Source organism: Somniosus microcephalus, chromosome 1 (assembly GCF_052327205.1).
Source record: "Somniosus microcephalus isolate GS21.2 chromosome 1, FLI_Smic_1.0, whole genome shotgun sequence".
In the NCBI taxonomy this organism is placed as follows: Eukaryota; Metazoa; Chordata; class Chondrichthyes; order Squaliformes; family Somniosidae; genus Somniosus; species Somniosus microcephalus.
Genome location: NC_140987.1, coordinates 7,163,450 through 7,187,097, shown reverse-complemented (window position 1 = coordinate 7,187,097; position 23,648 = coordinate 7,163,450). Strand labels below are relative to the sequence as shown.

At 48.5% G+C, this 23,648-nt stretch overlaps 1 protein-coding gene across 1 annotated transcript in view; it reads left to right on the top strand.

Annotated features, from left to right (window-relative positions):
• Positions 1-23,648, top strand: part of LOC147123909 (growth hormone receptor-like) — a 558,256-nt gene that overhangs the window by 392,823 nt on the left and 141,785 nt on the right. Inside the window, exons 3-5 of the mRNA XM_085964446.1 lie at positions 12,639-12,756; positions 18,766-18,920; positions 20,860-21,038. Of these exons, the coding sequence (XP_085820572.1) occupies positions 12,639-12,756; positions 18,766-18,920; positions 20,860-21,038 (452 nt within the window). The remainder of the gene's footprint in view (positions 1-12,638; positions 12,757-18,765; positions 18,921-20,859; positions 21,039-23,648) is intronic.

Below are 23,648 nucleotides of genomic sequence, written 5' to 3'. Positions count from 1 at the left end.
TGGCTCTCGGCCAATTCCCGATTTCTCGGCTCTGTCTCACCCGGCCTGCTCCCGGTCTCAGCGCCTCTGGACCCGACTTTGCCTGGCTCCTTTCCCCCTCGACCGTGGTCGAGTGTACCGCCCTTATCCTCTGGTTTTACTCCTTCCTTATTTTCTTTTACTGTTCCCTTACTCACAGTCCGTGGCAGCCTTGCCTCTCTTGTCGATCGGCTCGCTCCTCACTGTGGCAGAAGGGACCGTCAGTGCCTGTTGCAGATGGAAGTTTTCAATGCCAAAATCTTCCTCTTTGCTATCGCTGCAGCCTCGAGTTTTCACCCAGCAGAACGACGAGGGCGGGTGCCTCACTTCGACGCTCCTTAGTTGCTTAGGAACTACTGTTGCCGCAGGGTACGATCGGCCTCGTCGCCATTGTAAAGTCTGTAAGTTGTGCAGTAAATAACTTCAGAGACTTTAGAAGTACAAACAAAACAGGTCTTTACTATTCAGAGGTCTGGGCGATTTCTGCCCTAGTTAACGTATCACAACCCTTATATACTGGTGTGGTCACTATCGGTATTACAGTATACATGAGCCAATAAATAGTGCCACCCTGAAGTAGTGCTCTTAAAGGCGAACGGTCACATTCTATAGTTCCCTTAAAGGTAAACGGTTACATACACAACAGTATGTTCAACTCAGTTAACAGCATTACAGGAGACACCATCTTAGAGATCCATCTAAAACGAAACTAAAACTAAACTGCTTGTCTCTCACATGCCCTCTGCTGGTCAGGCATAAATAATCAATCAGGCAAATATGCTGGTAAGGCATCATAATCAAACAGGCAAATACCATCACTATTTGCTGATATCATTACACCTCACTCATCAAATGATACATGATCAAGCATCACATGATCAAATGTCAAGACATATCCAGCCAGGGTTGGGAATCCTCATCTGAAGCTCAGCAGGGTGAGAGGTTAGGCAGAGGCCCACGACCTATCACAGCCTGGTAATTGTGGTCATACTGCTACATGTGCCTCCTTTGCTTTCTGGCTAGCGGGGAGCTTTCATTTTAATTATTAGTATGACCCCCCATGACTCTAGTCACAGAGCCCTGAGCGCTCAAAGCTCCTCGATTATCACAGGATTGTAGTCACAGAACCCTGAGCACTCAAAGCTCCTCGATTATCACACAGTCGGATGAATCAATATGACAACAAAGCAACTCATTTGTCTCAATTCCCCTTGTTACCTATTGATCACATCTGGGTACAGACTGTTCCGGAAACCTGCAGCACCAGCTGGACAGCAGACAAATAAAGGTCATTAAGAGCCACAATTGAGAGCAATTTGGACAGAGCCGAGCTCTCTCAGATCCCAGTGGACCTCTGCAGCATAATGCTGGCCCCACAACCACAGGCAGGAAAAAAATATCAGCAGCAACAACTTCCATTTATATAGCGCCCATAACGTAGTTAAACATCACAAGGCGCTTCACAGGAGCGCTAGCAAACAAAGATTGACAGCGAGACAAAGAATGAGACGTAAGGACAGGTGACCAAAGTTGCCAACATGGAATAAAAGAGATGAGTCTGAGGATCAAGCAGGATAACATCACAAAATCCCAGACCGGTTTGTCAGGTTTTTTTTTTGCTCAACAATTGTATCATCATCACGTTCAAGGTTGGTAACTGCATCTAGACTCCGGCTCAACATAAACCTGATAGCATGTTCCCTGAACGCATCTACACAATTTAAGGAATTTAAAAATTCCTTTGTTTATTTTTATCGCTGCTTTCTAATTTACTTCATATTCTCTCTAACTCTTGATTGAAGCCTTCCTCTCCACTCCAGGTCTTTAACCTATACATCTTATATTCAACTAAAAAACAGGATAGCTGTTCTACTCCCTATTTCTGTGACGCACGAATAAAACTTTACGAGTAGAGGTACAGAGAGATTTAGGGATTCAGGTACCGTGGGCTAACTTCGCCGGGGCACTACTTTTAGTGTCCCAGAAAAATTTGCACCCCTGCGCCGGAAATTGAGTGGCTGTGCCTCAGGAGGGAAGCGGGGCGCTACTGGAAGTGTCCCTCATCCCTCTTGGGGCACTGCGAGTCAATATTGCAGCGTCACGCACCGCGGTATTGCAAGCCTTCCTTCCCTTCTTAAAGGGGAGGGGCCTTGCGCAGCGCGACCCGGGGCCCAGCTGGGCCCCCGAGGATCGGGAGTGCCGGCAAAAGAGCCCGGCACTCAAGAGAAGTGCCGGGCTCTTGGAGCACAGCCGGCACTCCGCGGCGGGGGGGGGGGAGCATTCAGGAGGCCGGGGACGGGAGCGCAGGCACGTGATGGCAGGTGGCCAGCAACAAAAATGGCCGCCCCGCACCTCGCCTTTAAATTGCGCCTCCCCGGCCGCAGGTAGGCCCCCCTGACCCCGTCGGACATAGCGTCCGGCGGTAAGTCAGGGGGCGCTCCCGAAGATCGCCGTCGGGGTGCTGCGCACGGCAATGACGTCATTGCCGGTGGCGCTACCGGTTAGCGCCGTCGCTAACCTCCCGCTGAATTTCGCAGGAGGCGTGGGCAGTGCCACGCCTGGGAGCTAGTTGCGTTGCGCCCACTAACGGGAGACGCAAAGCAACCCAATTTTTCCCCTCTTGTGTTTTCGGATGATGTCGCTAAGGGGCAGCATCCAGATGAGAAATAGGAAGGGGTCAAGGATAGATCCTTTGGGGGACTCCAGAGGTAACATTACGGGAGCGGGAAGAGAAGCCATTGTAGATGATTCTCTGGCTACGACTGGATAGATAAAAATTGAGCCAGGTGAGTGCAGTCCCACCCAGCTGGACAACAGTGGAGAGGTGCTGGAGAAGGATGGTGTGGTCGACCATGTCAACGGCTGCAGACAGGTCAATAAGGATGAGGAGGGATAGTTTAACAGGGTCACAGTCATTTAAGAATCGATGCAAGCACTCCAATGCAGTGCTGAGGGAGTGCTGCAATGTCGGAGGTGCCGTCTTTCGGATGAGACATTAAACCGAGGCCCCGTCTGCTCTCTCAGGTGGACGTAAAAGATCCCAAGGCACTATTTCGAAGAAGAGCAGGGGAGTTCTCCCCGGCGTCCTGGGGCCAATATTTATCCTTCAATTAACATCACTAAAACAGATTATCTGGCCATTACACATTGCTGTTTTTGGGAGCTTGCTGTGCGCAAATTGGCTGCTGCGTTTCCTACATTACAACAGTGACTACACTTCAAAAAGTACTTCATTGGCTGTACAGTGCATTGGGACGTCCGGTGGTCGTGAAAGGCGCTATATAAATGCAAGTCTTTCTTTACATTAACTCTCCCATTGTACCATCTTAGATTTTGAATATAATCCCACTGCGTTTGCCTTTATTACTTTGCCCTCATTTGGTGTATTATTCCAAATATTCTTCTGAGGTTTTCTGGAGATTGGTTTGAAATTTACTTTCCATTTAGCTTCTCAGACCCTATTTTCCTGGGGTACTTGGAAGTGTGATTGTGGATGTACCTGTACTATGCCATTTAACATTTTATATATCTTGATGAATGACCCCTTAACTACCCCGTATTTCTACACTATTGTGGTAAAGCTTCTCTAATACTTCTTCATAGCTCATCCCCTTTACATTGGCATCAGTCTTGTTGCTGCTTTCTGTATCTACAGTATTCCAATACAAGGATATATTTTTGTGGCATATTGACCAGAACTGAGCACGGCACTCCAAGTGGAGGCTTTAGCTTAACTCCAGTAGATTTGTAGGCAATTGTTCTGCCTTTTTATCTCACTACTTTATTGGAATTTTTAATTCTATGTTGAGTGCATTCTGAGGCAGTTTGCATTATCGCATTGTGGTGTTTATAAACGAAGAAGAAAATGTTTGGCAGGCAGAATTTTGGGAACATAGTGCCCCTTTAATTGTGTGCGTCAGCTGCAACTGATTACATTTGCAGTCACATACCAAGGTTGGAGCCAGCTTGAGGCGATGTGACATTGATCTGTCTGCAGCATCTGCTCGACAGTGACACCCTTGATTAACTGGTGAACTGCAGCAGAAATGGAGCCAATGGCCCAGAACTTCGGGTCTCCACGGGTGAGTCCGCACGGGGTACTCACCCGTGGGCCCAATGGAAGTGCCGGTTTCGTGCATGCACTGCGCATGCGCGAGAAACCGGCACTTCCGTTCCCCTGAAAGAAGGGGTTCAGAGTTCGAACGCGTGCGCGGGAGAGGCTGTGCGTGCGCATCGAACTTACGTTTTTTTTGCAGGTTTTCCCTGCTTTTTACCAGGTAAGTGGTGAATTAATTAAAATTGAAACATTTTTTCCACAGGTTTATTATTTTTAAATACTTTAAAGCAAGGTAAGTTTATTTTTAGCCCCGTTAGAAAATAAAATTATTTTTTTCAAAAATTTAAATTATTGTTTAAAATAGTTATTTCATGTAATTTACAGTTTATTTAAAAAATGTGATTTAAAAAAAAAATTATTTGACGATTTAGTGATGTTTTGGGGCCCGTAGCATTTATAAGTTTGACAGCACTTCCTGTCAATTTTATGAATGGAGCATTCCCTGCTCCGATTGGCTCCCCATGGCCCACGTGATCCCAAGGGACGCATCGAACTAACTGCGCCCCTGGGATACGCAAGCACTGCGTGCCGGCAGTTGGAGCAGGCCCAGGATCGGAATCCCACGGGGGCCCACAGTTCAACGGCCGGCGCGCTAGGTAAGTGCAGGTCGGGGGCTTGCACCCGCAGGAAGCCCCCGACCCGAATTTCCGGGCCATGGTCTGCTTAAGGACCATCAACAGCCCTGTCACAAGATCACCAAGACCAACATTCGCTGTGAGCTGCGCTTTGTTCTGCGAGACCTGCTTCTTTTAATGCGCGGTCCCTTTAAATCTCTGCGCACGTGCGGTGTTTACAATGCAGAAGCCAGTGAGCAGCCTGCGCGGGACCTTTCTGATTACTGTGCGCCTTAGTGGGAATATTGCACAAGACACTCATGGACAAGGAAGGCCATTGGGCCCATCTTAATTCATCCATCAGATTAACCCTACTGTAAATGGTTCCCGGGTTCATCCTCCACCAGTACCCAGGTGCATCTCTTTTTTATTCGTTCATGGGATGTGGGCGTCGCTGGCAAGGCCAGCATTTATTGCCCATCCCTAATTGCCCTCGAGAAGGTGGTGGTGAGCCGCCTTTTTGAACTGCTGCAGTCCGTGTGGTGAAGGTGCTCCCACAGTGCTGTTAGGGAGGGAGTTCCAGGATTTTGACCCAGCAACGATGAAGGAACGGCCGATTTACTTCCAAGTCAGGATGGTGTGTGACGTGCAGGGGAACTTGGAGGTGGTGGTGTTCCCATGTGTCTGCTGCCCTTGTCCTTCTAGGTGGAAGAGGTCGCAGGTTTGGGAGGTGCTGTCGAAGAAGCCTTGGCGAGTTGCTGCAGTGCATCTTGTAGATGGTACACACTGCAGCCACGGTACGCCGGTGGTGGAGGGAGTGAATGTTTAAGGTGGTAGATGGGGTGCCAATCAAGCGGGCTGCTTTGTCCTGGATAGTGTCGAGCTTCTTGAGTGTTGTTGGAGCTGCACTCATCCAGGCAAGTGGAGAGTATTCCATCACACTCCTGACTTGTGCCTTGTAGATGGTGGAAAGGCTTTGGGGAGTCAGGAGATGAGACAATCGCCGCAGAATACCCAGCCTCTGACCTGCTCTTGTTCCCACAGTATTTATGCGGCTGGTCCAGTTAAGTTTCTGGTCAATGGTGACCCCAGGATGTTGATGGTGGGGGATTCGGTGATAGTAATGCCGTTGAATGTCAAGGGGCGGTGATTAGACTCTCACTTGTTGGAGATAGTCATTGCCTGGCACTTCTGTGGCGCGAATGTTACCTGCCACTTATCAGCCCAAGCCTGAACGTCGTCCAGGTTTTGTTGCATGCGGGCATGGACTGCTTCATTATCTGAGGAGTTGTGAATGGCACTGAACACTGTGCAGTCATCAGCGAACATCCCCATCTCTGTCCTTATGTTGGAGGGAAGGTCATTGATGAAGCAGTTGAAGATGGTTGGGCCTAGGACACTGCCCTGAGGAACTCCAGCAGCGATGTCCTGGGGCTGTGATGATTAACCTTCAACCACCACAACCATCTTCCTTTGTGCTAGGTATGACCCCAGCCAGTGGAGCGATTCCCATTGACTTCAGTTTTACTAGGGCTCCCTGATGCCAGACTCGGTCAAATGCTGCCTTGATGTCAAGGGCAGTCACTCTCACTTCACCTCTGGAATTCAGCTCCTTTGTCCAGATTTGGACCAAGGCTGTAATGAGGTCGTGAGCCGAGTGGTCTTGGTGAAACCCAAACTGGGCATCAGTGAGCAGGTTATTGGTGAGTAATTGCCGCTTGATAGCACTGTCGACGACACCTTCCATCACTTTGCTGATGATTGAAAAAGATAAAACTTAACATGAAATCCTTATATATTTCGACCTGGAATATCCAAGGTCTACGCTCTTCAGTGCGAGAAGTGAAGAGTAGGACCCCAGAGTTCATAGAGGAAACTAAAGATCTAGATATTATCATTTTACAGGAAACTTGGTATAAAGGAAAAGGACACACCGGCTGTCCCCAAGGGTACACTGAGCTAGTGGTCCCCTCCAATAAATTACCAAGTGTAACCCAAGGCAGAGACTCCGGAGGCATACTGATCTGGTTTAAAACAGAACTTAAGAATTACATCAAATTTATAAAAAAGGGCGAAAACCATATGTGGCTCAAACTTGAGAGGGAGATTATCTCAAACACCCAAGATGTTTACATTTGCGCACTTTATATCCCTCCAATTGATTCCCCGTACTACAAAGAGGACACCTTCTCCAACATGGAGGGGGAAATTATCCAATACCAGGCCCAGGGGAACGTGTTGATCTGTGGGGACCTCAATTCAAGAACGGGCGAAGAACCAGACTTCACCAATAATCAGGGAAACAATTACGTATTCGGGAACAACCACTTTGACATCCCTTCCCTTCCATACAGGCATAACTGCGACAAGCAGTCAAATACCAATGGAAAACAGCTACTACAGCTCTGTCGAAACCTGGGTCTGTACATTGTCAATGGTAGGTTCATAGGAGACCTCCTAGGAAGATCGACCTACTGCTCACCTCTTGGCTGCAGCACAGTAGACTATATGATTACAGACTTGGACCCATCCTCTTTCAGAGCATTCACAGTCAAACCACAAACAACACTGTCAGATCACAGCCAAATTACTATGTTTCTCAAAAAGACAGAAACAAACAACATAGGAACACAACCCAGTAAACTGTACAACACCAAAAAATCGTACAGATGGGCCAAAAATGACACGGAAAAATACCAGAAAACAATTAGCAATGCATCAACTCAAGCTCTCTTAGACACCTTTCTGGATAACATATACACTCACAATAAAGAAGGCGTAAACCGGGCAGTTAGTAAACTAAACAATATTTTTGATAATTTGGCAACAAATGCAAACTTGAAAGCTCGCAAGAACAAACCCAAAACAAAAAACTATGAAAAATGGTTTGACCATGATTGCCATAACATGAGGAAAAAACTTAGAAAACTATCAAACCAAAAACACAGACATCCAGAAAACGAGGAATTACGCCTTACTTATTGTCAGACGCTAACACAATACAGAAACACACTCAGGACCAAAAAAGAGCAATTTATTAAGAATACACTCAGCTCCATGGAGGAATCCATTGAGTCGAATTGTTTCTGGGACAACTTGAAAACACTACACAAAAAACAACACGACGATTTGTCCATTCAAAATGGGGACACATGGGTAAACCACTTTGAAAAATTATACCAGAAAAACACACTAAGACCAGAGCAACACCAAATACGCAAAAAACTGGAAAAGCTTGAAATGGCCATAAAAGATAACCAAAACCCGCTAGACGCCATAATAACAGAAAAAGAACTTCTTGAAAAACTCAAGGACCTGCGACCAGGAAAAGCTTGCGGGACAGACGGCATACTAAACGAGATGGTTAAACACGCAGACGACAAACTGAAACTGGCTATCCTAAAACTCTTCAACTTGGTTCTGAGTGTCGGTTATTTCCCTGACATCTGGAACAAAGGACTCATAACACCCATATACAAAAGTGGGGACAAAATCGACCCAAACAACTATCGAGGCATCTGTGTAAACAGTAACCTGGGGAAGGTATCCTGTAGCATCATAAACAAAAGACTTATAAACTTCCTTGAAGAGCACAATGTCTTGAGTAAAAGCCAAATTGGATTCCTGCCAAACTATAGAACATCCGATCATATCTTCACCCTACAGACCCTAATTGACAAACACGTTCACCATAACAAAAGCAAAATCTACGCATGCTTTGTAGATTTCCAGAAGGCTTTCGACTCCATCTGGCATGACGGTTTATTCCTGAAACTTATCGAAAGCGGGGTAGGAGGGAAAACATATGATGTAATTAAATCAATGTATACAAACAATAAATGTGCAGTTAAAATTGGAGACAAACAAACAAAATACTTCCCACAGGGGCGGGGGGTGACGCAGGGCTCGCCAATCTCACCGACACTCTTTAATATTTACATTAATGGATTGGCAAAACTACTTGAACAATCTACAGCACCCGGCCTCACCCTATATGAATCCAAGGTTAAATTCCTCCTCTATGCCGACGACCTGGTTCTGCTGTCACCAACTAAGGAGGGTCTACAGCAGAACCTGGACCTGCTGGAGTCGTACTGCCAGACTTGGGCCCTGACAATAAATCCCCAAAAAACCAAAGTCCTTGTGTTCCAGCAAAGATCCAAACAACATGGACCCACAATAAATTTCACAGTAGGAACAACCAAAATTGAACAAACCACTCACTACACATACTTGGGCTTAAAAATCAGTTCTACGGGAAACTTCAAAATGGCTGTGAATGAACTGAAAGAGAAAGCAAGAAGGGCTTTCTATGCCATCAAAAAATCAATCCAAATAGAAATCCCAATTAGCATTTGGCTCAAAATTTTCAAATCAGTAATTGAACCAATTGCACTCTATGGCAGTGAGGTCTGGGGACCACTAACACAACAAGATTTTGCAAAATGGGACAAACACCCAATTGAGATCCTACATGCGGAATTCTGTAAAAGTATCCTCCGGACTCAAAGGAAAACAGTAAACAACGCATGCAGGGCGGAACTAGGCCAATACCCATTAATAATCACTATCCAAAAAAGAGCCACCAAATTTTGGAATCACCTACAAATGAGCAACCCCCAATGCTATCACTACGACGCCCTGAAATGCCAAGAGCTGACCATAAAGAAGAATACCCTCAGTCAACTAGTCCTGGGACTCAATAAAGTAACTAATAACAATACTAACAATAACCAGTCCCAGGACAGTGACAGGGTAACACAAAGAATTCGACCCAACACAATCGTCGCAAAGCAAAAGGAAAAATATCTGTCATATTGGGCAGAAACAACAAAAACCCAAAGCAAACTCAATTGCTACTTGGCCCTAAACAGACAATACAACATAGCTGATTACCTGACCATGGTAAAGGATAACAAACTGAGAAGAACCTTGACAAGGTACAGACTTAGCGAACATAGCCTAGCAATCGAAAAAGGCAGACACAGGCAGACCAGGCTGCCAAGAGAAGACAGGATATGCTCTCACTGCAGTCAGGGAGTAGTTGAGACAGAGATGCACTTCCTCACAGCCTGTGGAAAATATCAGGGCATCAGAGAGAATTTCTACCAAAAATTCTCACAAATATGCCCTGAATTCAGAAATCTGACTGACAACCAAAAACTCCCATTCCTACTGGGGGAGGAGAGAAGCTGTGTAACACTGGCGGCACACTATGTTACAGCTTGCCATGAACAGAGGGACAACCAGTAAACTAAGACAAGAGTATATATAAACAAGGCGAATGTATATTTATAAACTCAGGGATATACCTGTTTATACACTGTATGAATGGAACCGCGTTTATGTGTTCAACCATAAATGTATTTTGATGCTTTGGCAACATAAGATGTACCTTATCATGCCAATAAAGCGATTTGTATTGTATTGTATTGAGAGTAGACTGATGGGGCGGTAATTGGCCCTGTTGGATTTGTCCTGTTTTTTGTGGACAGGACACACCTGGGCAGTTTTCCACATTGTTGGATAGATGCCAGATAGTAGCTGTACTGGAACAGCTTGGCTAGAGGCGCAGCTAGTTCTGCAGCAAATGTCTTCAGCACGATAGCCGGCGATGTTGTCGGGGCCCATAGCCTTTGCTGTATCCAGTGCGCTCAGCCGTTTTTTGATATCACGTGGAGTGAATCGAATTAGCTGAAGACTGGCTTCTCTGATGGTGGGGACCTCAAGAGGAGGCCGATATGGATCATCCGCTCAGCACTTCTGGCTGAAGTTGGTTGCAAACGCTTCAGCCTTGTCTTTTGCACTCATGTGCTGGCCTCCTCCATCATTGAGGATGGGGATATTCATGGAGCCTCCTCTTCCCATTAGTTGTTTAATGGTCCACCACCATTCACGCCTGGATGTGGCAGGACTGCAGAGCTTTGATCTGATCCGTTGATTGTGGGATTGCTTAGCCCTGTCTGTAGCATGCTGCTTCCGCTGTTTAGCATGCATGTAATCCTGTGTTGCAGCTTCCCCAGGTTGGCACCTCGTTTTTAGGTACGCCTGGTGCTGCTCCTGGCACGCTCTCCTACACTCCTTATTGAACCAGGGTTGGTCCCCTGGCTTGATGGTAATGTTAGAGTGAGGGATATACCGGGCCATGAGGTTACAGATTGTGTTGGAATACAATTCTGCTGCTGCTGATGGCCCACAGCACCTCATGGATGCCCAGTATTGAGCTGCTAGATCTGTTCTGAATCTATCCCATTTAGCACGGTGGTAGTGCCACACAACACGATGGAGGATGTTCTCAGTGTGAAGACGGGACTTTGTCTCCACAATGACTGTGCGGTGGTCACTGCTACCAATACTGTCATTGACAGATGCATCTGCGACAGGTAGATTGGTGAGGGTGAGGTCAAGTAGGTTTTTCCCTCGTGTTGATTCTCTCACCACCTGTCACAGGCCCAGACTGGCAGTTATGTCCTTCAGGACTCGGCCAGCTCGGTCAGTAGTGGTGCTACTGAGCCACCCCTGGAGATGGACATTGAAGTCCCCCACCCAGTGTATATTCTGTGCCCTTACTACTCTCAGTGCTTCAACAATGTTATTAACTAGAACCTGTGTCCACTGTTTCAATTCCCGCTGTTTAAAGTAGTATTCCGGATTAACCTTTTCCACGCCAGTTACTTTCCTATATCCCTCTATAATATCTCCTCTCAGATACCTCTTTTCCAGGTTGAAAAACCCAAGGCCCTCCAATCTTTGCTCAAATATGGTTAAATACACACACTGTTTATTCAGGGATTGGATTGATAAAAACTTGATGAAAGGTAAAAGCAGTATTTCAGTAATTGTCAGCTTGTAGTAGTCCATCTCCCAGTTGAAACCAACTCTATAGATGTCTTCTGAGGTTTGGCTGTCAGGGTGGCTTTCCCTCTGATTCTCCCTCCCTATCTGTAGGAAATCCTCCATACACGCCACCCATCCACGTTTGACACTGTGCACCCATGTTTATGGCAAAAAAAAAACCTCTTGACCATCCTCCACCTTGCTGCTCTGGGACTCCGACCTCCTGTTGCTCCAGTTTTAATCACTGGTGCACAATGTGATGAGGGAGGGAGGCCTGAGAGCAGCACTGACGTGAGCAGACTGGAGGTGCAGACATTTGTTGATAAATGAGGTGGACAGAAAGAATGACCAATGAGACAGACCTTGATTAGTGCGGATGGACGGGTCACATTGTCCGCATGCCCGATACGAGACTCCCAAAACAAGCGCTCTACTCGGAGCTCCGGCACGGCAAGAGAGCCCCAGGTGGGCAGAGGAAACGCTTCAAGGACACCCTCAAAGCCTCCTTGAAAAAGTGTAACATCCCCACCGACACCTGGGAATCCCTGGCCCAAGACCGCACAAAGTGGCGGAGAAGCATCCGGGAAGGCGCCGAACACCTCGAGTCTCTTCGCCGGGAGCAAGCACAGGGAGCGCATGTCAACCCAAGCACCCCACCCACCCGCCCCTTCAACCACCGTCTGCCCCACCTGTGACAGAGACTGTAGGTCCCGCATTGGACTCATCAGTCACCTGAGAACTCATTTTTAATGTGGAAGCAAGTCATCCTCGGTTCCGAGGGACTGCCTAAGAAGAAGACGAAGTGCAGAGATAAATAATGAGCTTTATTTAGGAGGAGAAAAAATGTGGGTGACATTCAGGGATGAGTGTGTGATTATGGTAGCATTCTGGGATTGTGCTGTGTATTTGTTAATCCTGCTGCAAATGCACACATGCTGCGCCACATTCATTGAAAATGGACAGTGTGTGTTCCTGGAACGTAGCTGGAATCCGTTTTGTTTACAGCCATCACTGTAATTAAGAACAAGGCAGGAGACAGGATTACTGCAAGTCTTGCACCTTGTTTCTCACAGCACTGTGAATCTTTCATCCTCTCTCATTTCCTTTTGAAGGGCCTCGGATTACCGAATGCCGCTCACCAGAGCAGGAAACCTTCACATGCAGGTGGAGTGCCGGAAACTACCAGAACCGGACAGAACGTGGCCGACTAAAATTCTTTTATACAAAGGGGTAAGGTTTGACACTGATCAATTGCTGCATTTTTTCATGTTTTTTGTTATTTCTTTTTGTAGCATTGATGTGTCTATGTTCTACACTGTTGAGACTCCCCAGCACACTCATGTAGACATGCAATTCTAAAAATATCCAACAACTAGATTAGCGCAAAAGCACAATTCTTCATTTTCAGCAGTTCTGTTGACTCAGTCTTTCAAGGCCATTAACCACTAAGTCGGAAACAATTACATTTACAACCCAACAGATGTCCCCCTTCACAACATTGAGCAAACCTTGAGGCTGACAGGGTTCCTCCTGTTGTGTCAATGAGAAAGTACATCGCCTGACACGGCACTGAGTCTTATAGAGTAGGGAGGTTCCAGGTTCAACGCCTGTCATGTGCTGATAACAGCCATGATTATCGTGTCCAAATAGAAACATAGAAGATAGGAGCAGGAGTAGGCCATTCGGCCCTTCGAGCCTGCTCCGCCATTCAACGAGATCATGGCTGATCATCCAAACCCTAGCACCCGGTCCCTACACTGACAGCCATCCCACCCAAGCCCTATCCCCGTAACCCCGTAACCCCGCGTATTTAATCCCCCCTAACACTAAGGGCCAATTTTTATCATGGCCAATCAACCTAACCCGCACATCTTTGGACTGTGGGAGGAAACCGGAGCACCCGGAGAAAACCCACGCAAACACGGGGAGAATGTGCAAACTCCACACAGACAGTCACCCGAGGCCGGATTTGAACCTGGGTCCCTGGCGCTGTGAGGCAACAGTGCTAACCACTATGCCACCGTGCTGCCCTTTATCTGGACAATACACTTTAGGATGGATGTGAAGGCTTTGGAGAGGGTACAGAAGAGTTTTACTACATTGATAGGGTTCGGGATTACAGTTACGTGGAGAGACTGGAGAAGCTGGGGTTGTTCTCCTTAGAGCCGAGAAGGCGGAGGAGATTTAATAGAGGTGTTTAAAATCATGAAGTGTTTAGATAGAGTAAATAAAGAAAAACTGCTTCCAGTGGCTGGAGGATCAATAACCACAGATTTAAGGTGATTGGCAAACGAACCAGAGGCGACAGGAGGAAAAACTTTTTACGCAACGAGTGGTTAGGATTTGGAATGCGCTGCCTGATAGGGCGGTGGAGGCAGATTCAATAGAAGCTTTCAAAAGGGAATTGGATAAATACTTGTAGGAGAAAAATTTGCAGGGATATGGGGAAAGGGGGGGAACAATGTTCCCTCTAAGCTGTGCAGACTCGATGGGCCAAATGGCCGCCTTCTGTGCTGTACTCTCCATGACTCTAGGCTAGCAGAGGGCACGATATTGGCTTTCATCACCCTAGTTTACAAATGATAAAACTCAGCCAGGGCTCCCGATGTCTATCCAATGATCACTATTGGCGAACGTGTCATGCGGATGTCGGGTGAGGCGGAGCTGGCACTCACTGTCTAGGTGCACACGTTGCAGTCAGAATCAGGGGAATTTATAATGGGGAACAAAGAAATGGCAGACCAATTAAATACATACTTTGGTTCTGTCTTCACAAAGGAGGACACAAATAACCTCCCAGAGATGTCGGGGAACATAGGGTCCAATGAGAAGGAGGAACTGAAAGAAATCAGTATTTGTAGGGAAATGGTGTTAGGGAAATTGACGGGATTGAAGGCCGATAAATCCCCAGGGCCTGATAATCTACATCCTAGGGTACTTAAGGAAGTGGCCCTAGAAATAGTAGGTGCATTGCTGGTCATCTTCCAAAATTCAATAGACTCTGGAACAGTTCTCATGGATTTACAAAAGGTAAATCATGCTTGACTAATCTACTGGAATTTTTTGAGGATGTAACTGGTAAAATAGATAAGGGAGAACCAGTGGATGTGGTGTATTTGGACTTTCAGAAGGCTTTCGATAAGGTCCCGCATAAGAGATTAGCGTGTAAAGTTAAGGCACATGGGATTGGGGGCAAGGTATTGACTTGGATAGAGATCTGGTTGGCAGACAGAAAGCAAAGACTTGGAATAAACGGGTCTTTTTCCGAGTGGCAGGCAGTGACTGGTGGGGTACCGCAAGGATCGGTCCTGGGACCCCAGCTGTTCACAATATATATTAATGATCTAGATGAGGGAATTGGATGTAATATCTCCAAGTTTGCAGATGACACAAAGCTGGGTGGGCGTGTGTGCTGTGAGGAGGATGCCGAGAAACTACAGGATGATTTGGACAGGTTGGGTGATTGGGCAGAAGCATGGCAGATGCAATATAATGTGGATAAATGCGAGGTTATCCACTTTGGTGTCAAAAACAGGAAGGCAAATTATTATCTGAATGGCAATAGATTGGGAGACTGGGAAGTGCAACAAGACCTGGGTGTCCTGGTACACCAGTCGCTGAAGGTAAGCATGCAGGTGCAGCAGGCGGTTAAGAAGGCAAATGGTATGTTGGCCTTCGTAGCGAGAGGGTTTGAGTACAGGAACAAGGATGACGTATGAGGAGAGATTGTGTCGATTGGGCTTATACTCACTGGAGTTTAGAAGATTGAGAGGGGATCTCATCGAAACCTATAAAATTCTGTCATGTCTGGACAGACTAGATGCAGGAAGGATGTTTCGGATGGCCGGGGAGTCCAGAACCAGGGGTCATAGTCTAAGGATAAGGGGTAAGCCATTTAGGACTGAAATGAGGAGGAACTTCTTCGCCCAGAGAGTGGTGAACCTGTGGAATTCTCTGCCACAGAGGGCGGTGGAGGCCAGTTCATTAAATATATTCAAGAAAGAGTTGGATATATTTCTTGAGGCTAAAGGGATCAAGGGATATGGGGAGAAGGCAGGGACAGGGTACTGAATTTGGATGATCAGCCATGATCTCATTGAATGGCGGAGCAGGCTCGAAGGGCCGAATGGCCCACTCCTGCTCCTATCTTCTATGTTTCTATGTTTCTATGTTTGCTGCAGTTATACAGGGCCTTGGTGAGACCACATCTTGAGTATTGTGTGCAGTTTTGGTCGCCTTATCTGAGGAAGGATGTTCTTGCCATGGAGGGAGTGCAGCGAAGATTCACCAAGCTGATACCTGGGATGGCAGGAATGATGTATGAGGAGAGATTGGGTCGATTGGGCTTGTACTCGCTGGAGTTTAGAAGAATGAGAGGGGATCTTATTGAAACTTATAAAATTCTAACAGGACTGGACAGACTAGATGCAGGAAGGATGTTCCCGATGGCCGGGGAGTCCAGAACCAGGGGTCACAGTCTAAGGATAAGGGGTAGGCCATTTAGGACAGAGATGAGGAGGAATTTCTTCACCCAGAGAGTGGTGAACCTGTGGAATTCTCTACCACAGAAGGCAGTGGAGGCCAATTCATTAAATATATTCAAGAAGGAGTTGGATATATTTCTTAAAGCTAAAGGGATCAAGGGATATGGGGAGAAGGCAGGGACAGGGTACTGAATTTGGATGATCAGCCATGATCGCATTGAATGGCGGAGCAGGCTCGAGGGGCCGAATGGCCTACTCCTGCTCCTATCTTCTATGTTTCTATGTTTCTACAATAGCTACTTGGACAAGGAATAGGCCCCTCGGGGACTGCACCCAGAAATAGTTAATGCTCCGGAGGAAAGGAAAGCCGATTTGAGTGTTAAGAGATCCTCATCCTTCTACAAGCAGGGATTGTTTTAAATATATCTTCCAATGAGTGCACTCACAAGGAAAGTGTAGCCATGGACTCAATAGTTCAGTGGGACAGCAGACTGGAATTTCATTTCTGAGATCCGGTTTTGAATTCGGGTCGAGTCATGAGATGAAATGGTCCCAGCAATGTATTCTCTTTGCAGCCCCACACCGTCGCCTCCAGAGTCCACTAAGGATCTATCCTTGACCCCTCCACTTTCTCATCCTACATGATGCCCCTCAGCAGCACTACCTGCAGATGTGAGGGGTAGCTTCCATATGCACATTGATGACATCCAGCTGTACCTCCGCACTACCTCCCGCAACCCGACTGCCTCCATGCTATTAGGCTGCTTCACAGAATCACAGAAACCCCACAGTGCAGATAGAGGCCATTTCGGCCCATCGAGCCTGCACCGCCACATATCCCACCCGATCCCCGTAACCCCTACACATATCCCACCCTATCCCCATAACCCCATGTATTTAATCCCCCTAACACTAATGGTCAATTTATCATAGCCAATCAACCTAACCCGCACAGCTTGTCTGACATCCAGTCTTGGATAAGTCTTGACCTGCTCCAACTCGACACTGGGAAGGCTGAAGTCAAAGTCTTTCATCCCTGGTACCATTCTCGTAAATCTCCTCTCCACTCTCGCTGAGGCCTGGACATCCTCTCTAAAGTGTGGTGCCCAGGACCAATTACGAGAATGATTTAAGTTATATGGAGAGACTAGAGAAGCCGGGATTGTTCTTCTTAGAGCAGAAAAGGTTAAGGGGAGATTAATAGAGGTGTTCAAAATTATGAGGGGTTTTGGTAAGGAGAAACCTTCCACTGGCAGAAGGGTCGGTAACCAGAGGACACAGATTTAACATTATTGACAAAAGAAAAAGAGGGGAGATGTGGACACATTTTATTACGCAGCGAGTTGCTGTGATCTGGAACGCGCTGCCTGAAAGGGCGGTGGGAGCAGATTCAATAGTAACTTTCAAAAGGGAATGGGAGAAATACTTAAAAAAAAAAACCATGCAGGGCTCTGGGGAAAGAGCGGGGGAGCGTGGCAGATGGACTTCAATGTGGAGAAGTGTGAAGTGACGCACTTTGGGAGGACGAATATGGAAAGACAGTTTGCTGTACTATAAATGGCAGGATTTTGAAAAGTGTAGATGAGCAGAGAGACCTTGGTGCCCATGTACACAAATCCTTAAAGGAGGCCGGGCACGTTGATAGAGTGGTTAAAGAAGCTCATGGGTTCCTTGGGTTTATAACTAGAGGGACAGAATATAAAAGCGAAGAGATCACGCTCGAACTTTATAAATCACTGGTTAGACCTCAGTTGGAGTATTGTGGACAAATCTGGGCCCCACACTTCAGGAAAGATGTAAAGGCCTTAGAGAGGGGACAGAGGGGACAGAGGAGGTTTCCCAGGGTGTTACCAGGGACTTCAGTTATGGGGAGAGGTTGGAAAAATTCGGACTGTTCTCCTTGGAACAGAGAAGGTTAAGAGGTGACCTAATCGAGGTTTTCTAGATGATGAGAGGTTTTGCTAGAGTAGATAGAGAAAAACTAGAGGTGTACAAGATTATGACAGGATTGGATAGGCTAGATGGGGAAAGGCTGTTCCCACTAGTTGATGGTACAAGGACTAGGGGACACAGATTTAAGGTTTTGGGCAAGAGATACAGGGGGGACGTGAGGAAAAACTTTTTTACGCAGTGAGTGGTGAGGACCTGGAACTCGCTGCCGACGGAAGTGGTGGAAGCGGAGACACTCAATGTTTTCAAGGGGAGACTGGATAGGCACTTGAGGGAAATAAACTTGCAGGGCTACGGGGATAGAGCGGGGGAGTGGGACTGACTGGATTGCTCTACAGAGAGCCAGCACGGACTCGGTGGGCTGAATGGCCTCCTTCTGTGCCGTTATGACTCTGTGACGCTATTCCCCCTGGTGAGTGGGTCAATAAGCAGAGGTCATAGATTCAAAATCATTGGCAAAAGATGTAGAGGGGAGATGAGGAGAGTTTTCACTGAGATGTCGGGATCTGGAACACTCTCCCTGAAAAGGTGATGGAAGCTGATTCCATCAATAATTTTAAAAAGGAGTTGGAAATGCCTCTGCTATTTCCACCTTTTGCTTTTTTCAGCAACCTAGGATGCATCCCATCTGAACCAGGTGACTTACCAGCTTTCAGTGATGCTAATCGTTTTAGTCTGCGCTATCTATTGCTATCCTGTCCATAACTTCCCCCTCCACTGTATCTAACCTGTACTGTGCCTAACCCAATAATAGTTGTGTGACAACTTGTGTGGTAATTATTGAATGATTGCTATTTCTGTCCAGAGAAAGTCAGAACTGGAGAGAATGTCCAATGTATATCAGCAGAGAAAAGGCCTGCCACTTCAACCAGTCCTACACCTCGGAGAACAAGTACTGTGTGCGACTGAAATCTGACAACATCACACACGAGCAACGATGCTTTACACTCGATGATATTGGTAAATAAACAGCGAATCACAATGGTAGAAGACTGAATTTATCATCGCTTCTTTGCAAGTAAAGTCTGAGCAGTATGAGTTTCAGACAGACTGTCCTTCTGCTCTAGCACATTGATATTCATATTATACACCTCTCACTGTCCCACCCCGCACACTCCTCACTGTCCCTGCACACTCCCCACTGTCCCCGCACACTCCTCACTGTCCCCGCACACCCCTCACTGTCCCCGCACACCCCTCACTGTCCCCGCACACCCCTCACTGTCCCCGCACACTCCCCACTGTCCCCGCACACTCCCCACTGTCCCCGCACACTCCCCACTGTCCCCGCACACTCCTCACTGTCCCCGCACACTCCCCACTGTCCCCGCACACTCCTCACTGTCCCCGCACACCCCTCACTGTCCCCGCACACCCCTCACTGTCCCCGCACACTCCTCACTGTCCCCGCACACTCCCCACTGTCCCCGCACACTCCCCACTGTCCCCGCACACTCCTCACTGTCCCCGCACACTCCTCACTGTCCCCGCACACTCCCCACTGTCCCCGCACACTCCCCACTGTCCCCGCACACTCCCCACTGTCCCCGCACACTCCCCACTGTCCCCGCACACCCCTCACTGTCCCCGCACACCCCTCACTGTCCCCGCACACCCCTCACTGTCCCCGCACACTCCTCACTGTCCCCGCACACTCCTCACTGTCCCCGCACACCCCTCACTGTCGCCGCACACCCCTCACTGCCCCCGCACACCCCTCACTGTCCCCGCACACCCCTCACTGTCCCCGCACACCCCTCACTGTCCCCGCACACCCCTCACTGTCCCCGCACACCCCTCACTGTCCCCGCACACCCCTCACTGTCTCCGCACACTCCTCACTGTCCCCGCACACCCCTCACTGTCCCCGCACACCCCTCACTGTCCCCGCACACCCCTCACACTCCTCACTGTCTCCGCACACTCCTCACTGTCCCCGCACACTCCTCACAGTCCCCGCACACTCCTCACAGTCCCCGCACGCTCCTCACCGTCCCCGCACGCTCCTCACCGTCCCCGCACGCTCCTCACCGTCCCCGCACGCTCCTCACCGTCCCCGCACGCTCCTCACCGTCCCCGCACAACCCTCACCGTCCCCGCACAACCCTCACCATCCCCGCACAACCCTCACCGTCCCCGCACACTCCCCACTGTCCCCGCACACTCCCCACTGTCCCCGCACACTCCCCACTGTCCCCGCACACTCCTCACTGTCCCCGCACACTCCTCACTGTCCCCGCACACCCCTCACTGTCGCCGCACACCCCTCACTGTCGCCGCACACCCCTCACTGTCCCCGCACACCCCTCACTGTCCCCGCACACCCCTCACTGTCCCCGCACACCCCTCACTGTCGCCGCACACCCCTCACTGTCCCCGCACACCCCCTGTCCCCGCACACTCCTCACTGTCCCCGCACACCCATCACTGTCCCCGCACACCCCTCACTGTCTCCGCACACCCCTCACAGTCCCCGCACAGTCCTCACAGTCCCCGCACGCTCCTCACAGTCCCCGCACGCTCCTCGCCGTCCCCGCACGCTCCTCGCCGTCCCCGCACGCTCCTCGCCGTCCCCGCACTCTCCCCGCCGTCCCCGCACTCTCCCCACCGTCCCCGCACTCTCCCCGCCGTCCCCGCACACTCCCCGCCGTCCCCGCACACTCCTCACTGTCCCCGCACACTCCCCACTGTCCCCGCACACCCCTCACTGTCCCCGCACACCCCTCACTGTCCCCGCACACCCCTCACTGTCCCCGCACACTCCCCACTGTCCCCGCACACTCCTCACTGTCCCCGCACACCCCTCACCATCCCCGCACACTCCTCACCATCCCCGCACACTCCTCACTGTATCACTGGACACTCACGGTCTCTTTTTATCTCTTATCTCTTTTCTTAGTGAAACCAGATGCTCCCGTCTCATTGAACTGGGCACTCTTGAACATCAGCCAGTCAGGATTGTTGATGGACATCCAGCTGTGGTGGGAGGACCCGGCTACTGCCGACATCAGCTCTGGACGGATCCCACGCAAGTTTGAAATCCAGTATAAAGCCCGAGATGCTGAGCACTGGGATTCGGTATGTTCTCCGGGCACCAATAGCAGATTTTTTACCTTCGACCAAGATCAGCAGTCATGCTGCCATGATCTTTCTCACAGAGCCGTGAAAACCATATTGTGGGGAATTTCAGGTGCAAGATCACAACTGTGCAGGGCTCCCTCGCTGGGCTCTTGTCGAATGTTGCACCTGACAGAGAGCTGAGTATTGGAGACCAGCTGGCTCCCAGGATCATCCTTGGTCTGTGCTGAGATTGTGGCAGGGGAGGGAATGTTGCCCCACAGTGTTAGCTGTGTCTCAGTGGGCAGCACACTCACCTCTGAGTCAGAAGGTTGTGGGTCGAAGTCCCACTCCAGAGACTTGAGCACAAAAATCTAGGCTGACACTCCCAGGGCAGTGCTGAGGGAGTGCCGCACTGTCGGAGGTGCCGTCTTTCGGATGAGACGTTAAACCGAGGCCCCGTCTGCTCTCTCAGGTGGACGTAAAAGATCCCATGGCACTATTTTGAAGGAAGAGCAGGGGAGTTCTCCCCGGTGTCCCGGGGCCAATATTTATCCCTCAATCAACATCACTAAAACAGATGATCTGGTCATTCTCACATTGCTGTTAATGGGAGCTTGCTGTGCGCAAATTGGCTGCTGTGTTTCCCACATTACAACAGTGACTACACTTGAAAAGGTACTTAATTGGCTGTAAAGCACTTTGAGACGTCTGGTGATCATGAAAGGCGCTGTAGAAATGCAAGTCTGTCTGCCTTCCTGTATAAATAAACTGCGAATGTTGGGAACCTCAAGAAGGGCCCGACCAGCAACCTTGGTCTGTCTTTGCTCTCCACAGATGCTGACTGACCTGCTGTCTGTCTTCCTGGTTTTGTTTCACCTTATCTGTATGATGTATTTATGAATTAGTAAATGTTGAGCCTTGGGAAAAGCGGACAGCCAGGCTTGCCGTGACCAGCTGGAAGAAACTTGGGCTGTCTATTTGTTGCGGCCTTGTTGAAAGGAGGGCTGATTGTGTAACCTGCATTGGCTGTCGGCAGAGCACCACCCAGGAGCAATCCCAGTCAGAGGCTCGTGTGTATCAAGTGGTACTTGAGGTAACAGATGAGCAAATCCACCTCTCATTCAAGTGTCCTTTCATCAAGAACAAACCGAGTGGAGGCTCGAGCGATCATGTAGTCCAACTGCACTTCTCTGTCCTGCTGCTGTTTTGAAATGAGTGTTGCTGGAGATTTCTTTAACGGGAATATTGCTCTTCTCTGTTCTATTTTCTGCCTTTTTCTTTCCTCTCCTTCTGACATGCTTAGACACCAGCAGTCCTCCGATACCGGGCTTGAGTGGCCGTTCTTCATGTGGAAGCCTTGACAATGATTGTCGGTAGGTTGTTTGCCTGTTAGAGGGCATCATAATTGAGCCTGACCTTGGGCTTGCTCAACATCAACACTCACTGGATTGCAATCTGTAGAGTGAACTCACGCTTATCCTTACCAGCTAAGGGAAACTGAACCAATTTTAATTTCCCCACGGCTGCAAATTGCGCACAAACCAGGGGGTCAGTCTTGTGTGGTTCAGTAGCACGCCATGTCATGCATTTACTTGAAGGTCTCTTCAAGATACATTATGTAAAGCACATTCCCCAGCACTCAGAAACATCAGCAATGTCTGATTCTGTTTTTCATTCAGACATGTAACCGCTTATCAGAGCGTTAGCCATTTTTAAAAATGCTACCATAGGAAGATAGGAACAGGAGGAGGCCATTCAGCCCCTCGAGCCTGTTCCACCATTCAATGAGATCATGGCTGATCTGCGACCTAACTCCATATTCCTGCCTTTGGCCCATATCCCTTAATACCTTTAGTTAACAAAAATCTATCTTTCTCTGATTTAAAATCAACAATTGATCCAGCATCAATTGCCATTTGCGGAAGAGAGTTCCAAACTTCTACCACCCTTTGTGTGTCGAAGTGTTTCCTAATTTCACTCCTGAAAGGTCTGGCTCTAATTTTTAGACTCTGCCCCCAGTCCGAGACTCCCCAACCAGCGGAAATAGTTTCTCTCTCTCTACCCTATCTGTTCCCCTTAATATCCTGAAAACTTCGATCAGATCACACCTTAACCTTCTAAATTCCAGGGAGTACAACCCGAGTTTGTGTAATCTCTCCTCGTAACTTGAAGTCCGGGTATCATTCTGGTAAACCTGCGCTGCCCTCCCTCCAAGGCCAATCTATCCTTCCTAAGGTGTGGTGCCCAGAACTGCTCCCAGTGCTCCAGGTGTGGTCTAACCAGGGTTTGTACAGCTGCAGCATAACTTCCACCCCCTTGTACTCTAGTCCTCTCGATATAAAGGCCAGCATTCCATTAGCCTTTTTGATTATTTTCTGTACCTGTTCCTGACATTTTAATGATCTGTGCACCTGGACCCCCCTAAGTCTCTTTGGACCTCCACTGTTTTTAGCTTTTCATCATTTAGAAAGTACCCTGTTCTATCAAAATCCACGACAAGGCCTTGGACAACGTGGACCACTTTCCATACCTCGGCAGCCTACTGTCAACAAGGGCAGACGTCGATGACGAAGTCCAACACCGCCATTTGCCACAGTTTTGCCCATTCACTTAATCTAGCAATATCCC